This window comes from Squalius cephalus, assembly GCF_949319135.1.
Source record: "Squalius cephalus genome assembly, chromosome: 9".
NCBI classification, from domain to species: Eukaryota; Metazoa; Chordata; class Actinopteri; order Cypriniformes; family Leuciscidae; genus Squalius; species Squalius cephalus.
The window spans coordinates 25,095,783-25,099,340 of NC_137130.1; the positions used below are offsets into that span (position 1 = coordinate 25,095,783).

Consider the following 3,558-nt stretch of genomic DNA (forward strand, 5'->3'; position numbering starts at 1 on the left):
TTTTTGATACCCTGGCATTAAAAAATAAAAAATACAAAATAAGGTGGTTAGAGGACCTGCCCCTCCTGAAGAATACAGAATTGTTTCCATATAAAGATAAAAGTGTTTGGAAAATGCTGAGGTGCAATAGGTGATTGTCTACAAAAACAATAATTGTGTTATGCTAGTTGAAAGTCTCCTCATATCCTGATAGCAATCACAATGTTAAGCGGTCTAACACACATACCATTTCTCAAAATCAGGTACGCCAATATTGTTTATATAAAATATGATTTATTTTATTACAATAAAATTAATATAAAATGTATATACAATAATAGTTAATGAACAATAACAGCCATTATTCACAAATATACAAAGATGGTGTTCTCTGGAGATCCTTCGGAGAGGGCCGTGGCAGAAGCAGCTTTCACAGGAACTTCTGGGGCGGCTAAGAGAGGAATCCTGACATTGCTCTTTACGTCTTATTCTGTGACCTGAAACAAACAAACAAAAAAGGTTACAGTCATAGATTACAATTAGAAGAAAACATTTTTAAAATCTTTACAATGAAAAGTGAATATAATCTTCAAAATCATTTGCAGCTGATCTTAGGCTCATTACCTTAAACCATTCATGTCGAAGGATTTTCCTCAAATAAATCCGTTGTCTTGGGCTTTCCTTCAGGAGGGATCGAATCAGGAGGCAGCATTCTGTGCAGAACGATAGAAGTGAGTCAGATTATATTACCTTCAACTTTACACCTGCTGTCTTTGTATTAAGCTGTAAGATTCCACTATTCTATAAAGTACGGTCAGAAAATCAGGAAAAAGTGCTTGTATTATCCAATATCTATCTTCTATACAGCCACTTGGCTCAGGTGTTACTTTTTCGTACTTTCTTTGTTTTGTATGATTTAAAGTTGGTCTTCTTTGTTGTGATGAATGCCATCTTACCGTTTAACAAGCCAGGATCAGACCAGATGTCTTCATCAATCATTTGCCTGTCTCTTGGTTCTGGAAAGCGTCCACACACCAACAGGAATAAGAGCACTCCCAGAGACCACACGGTAGCTGGTTTCCCGTGGTACTTGCCCTCTGCGCAGGACTCAGGTGGGCGGTAGCGTAGAGTGCCTGCAGAAAAAAGATTTGTTTGATGGGTGAAATACCATAACATGTGGTAAAAACATCTGGTGTTTTTAATTTAAAAAAATGCTGCCTCAAATGTGAGATATGGTTTATATGATACCAATTGAACTAGTCACTAGAACTTAAGTCCCAAACTACAGGTTTGATTCATAATTCATACCACAGAATGTTTCATAGCCAGATTCCTGCAGGAGATCCCCGCACCCGAAGTCGATCAGTTTGACCTCAAGCGTTTCTGTGTTGACCAGCAGGTTCTCCAGCTTAACATCCCGGTGAAACACTCCACGGCGACAGCACATATGAGCAGCCAGTGTTGCCTGCGCCATGATGAACCGCGCTGTGTCCTCATCTAGGACGCCTTCGTGACGATTACAAAAATGCCACAGATCTTCACAGGGTGAGGGACGCTCCAAGACCATGATATATTGGTCAGGCTGGTCCTGCCAGTCCAGCAACTCAATGATCTCTGAAACTTTGGGGCCCCTATTAGCCAGGATTAATAGGCCGACCTCTAATGGGAAGGGTGCGGGATGACCAGGCTGGAAGAAAGATCATTATTATATGAAGGTGTTGTCATTATGTTTACATATTTTAATTTGAAAACCACATAGTGAGTGTAGGCTACTTACAATGTAGATGTATTTCAGGTTCTGCGGCTTTCTGGCAATTTTCACTGCCACCTGATCAACCAAAAAAAAAACATTGTTACATTTCTAACATGTCAAATGCAATAAATACTGTAGTGGAAAAAATCTACACAAAAAGATTTGAAATGGATGTAGTGAGACAAAATAATTTGCTGGCTAAATATTGTAAGAAAATGACGATACCTCAAGGCCATCCTCCAAGCGTTTCCCTTCATAAACGGAGCCGAATGATCCCTCACCAAGCATTCTGCCCATCTCATACCGGCTCAGAATGTTGTCTGCAAAAAGATGATTCAATTTAGTTGCATGGACAGCAGTGAGTTTAATGTTTGAGGTCATGGCCGTAAACTCACCCTCAGTTGTCTCGCCCGCTCTGTTGTTGTGACCTGGTGCTGGACTGACTGGACTGTGATGGACTGGAGCTGGAGGGGTTTGAACCTGATGATCTTCAAGACCACCGGATAGAGCAAGGAATATCAAACAAAAGCATGTTTAAATGCAATCAAAAAATATTAAACACTGCATAGTCATATTATGGTGATTCTTCAGTTACTACATGAATTCTTAAAAAAAAAAAAAAAAGTTCTGTTTAAATATTTAAGACATGTCCTGGAATAACTTTATCAAACTTTGGGATTTTGATATAGGTGTGAATTTGTAACATATGGTAATTAATGGCACTTCATCCAAGGGAACAGAAAAATTCCCTTAATTAATTAAGTTCCCATGGATGACACGTTTCCATTAATGGATACTCATATCTCGCTGAAACTGATGTAGACTTTATGATGTCCAGAGCACTAATAAACAGAGCATTTACACATTGTCAACTGGTCACTGGATTTACCCTCAGCGTGTCTCTCACTAATGGTTGCAGTGGTCTGATCCTCCACTTTCTGACCCTGAGCTGAGCCACTGCTGTGAAGAGAGAGATGCTCTCCAGAACTCCAGTGAAGAGTGATCAGATCTACAGACCTACTCTTCTTCCTCTGTCTCTCCTGACTATCACTTCCCTCACTACTAACAGGCTGATGATATACATAGAGCACATAGAAGAGATTTGACCCTGATTTCTTTCCATATCACAATAAACAAAGAACATTTAAAACAAATGCACACAAAGGTGTCAAAATCATCCAAATATTAATATATATTCAAATTCATTTGTAGCTTATTAGGGCCAATACCTCAAACCAATTCCGGAAAAGTGCTGGACTGTGGTGGCCTGGAGCTGGAGGGGTTTGAACCTGCTGATCTGCAGGAGGAAGAACTTCAAAAATTATATTTTGATATAATATGGTGTGGTCATATTGATATTGTCAAATCAAATGTGATATCAGTGATATTCTCCAATGGTCATTTGTTTTACCCTCAGACTTACCCATCCTCCTCCTCTTTCTCATTGGCATCTCATTTTCAGCGCTCTGATGGGAGTCGTACACCTGTCTCTTCAGTGCCTGACCTCTGCGAGAGTGTTTGGAGGAAGTGGACGGACGTCCATCATCTGGGCTCTGCTCCCTGTGAGCCGGACCTGTGGGCACAGAAACATGTGGGCCTGGCATCCTTCAAACTGCAATAAAAACAATACAAATACAATACAAAATACAATACAATGCTCCTCAGAAATACCCCTCCCAAAAAATAAATTAAGTAAAACTCCCTCTAAAATAAGAAAAGAACAATCAAATGAAAGAGTCCTCAGAAATAATATGAAGTTTTAAAAAAATACAACGATGTAACGTTAGGGGATATATTATCTGATCTCCTTGTAGAATGAAAGTCTC

The 3,558-nt window shown here is 39.5% G+C and overlaps 1 protein-coding gene across 1 annotated transcript; it reads right to left on the bottom strand.

Annotated features, from left to right (window-relative positions):
• Positions 1–367: 367 nt before the first annotated feature.
• LOC307164665 (serine/threonine-protein kinase pim-2-like) lies at positions 368–3,336 on the bottom strand (the record flags this gene model as incomplete). Its single annotated transcript, XM_079881699.1, has 10 exons — positions 368–476; positions 604–692; positions 936–1,112; positions 1,288–1,666; positions 1,757–1,807; positions 1,958–2,052; positions 2,128–2,220; positions 2,622–2,802; positions 2,962–3,029; positions 3,156–3,336. 10 exons carry the CDS (start codon positions 3,334–3,336, stop codon positions 465–467), a joined length of 1,326 nt encoding a protein of 441 aa, XP_079737825.1. The 3' UTR covers positions 368–464.
• Between the last annotated feature and the right edge of the window lie 222 nt (positions 3,337–3,558).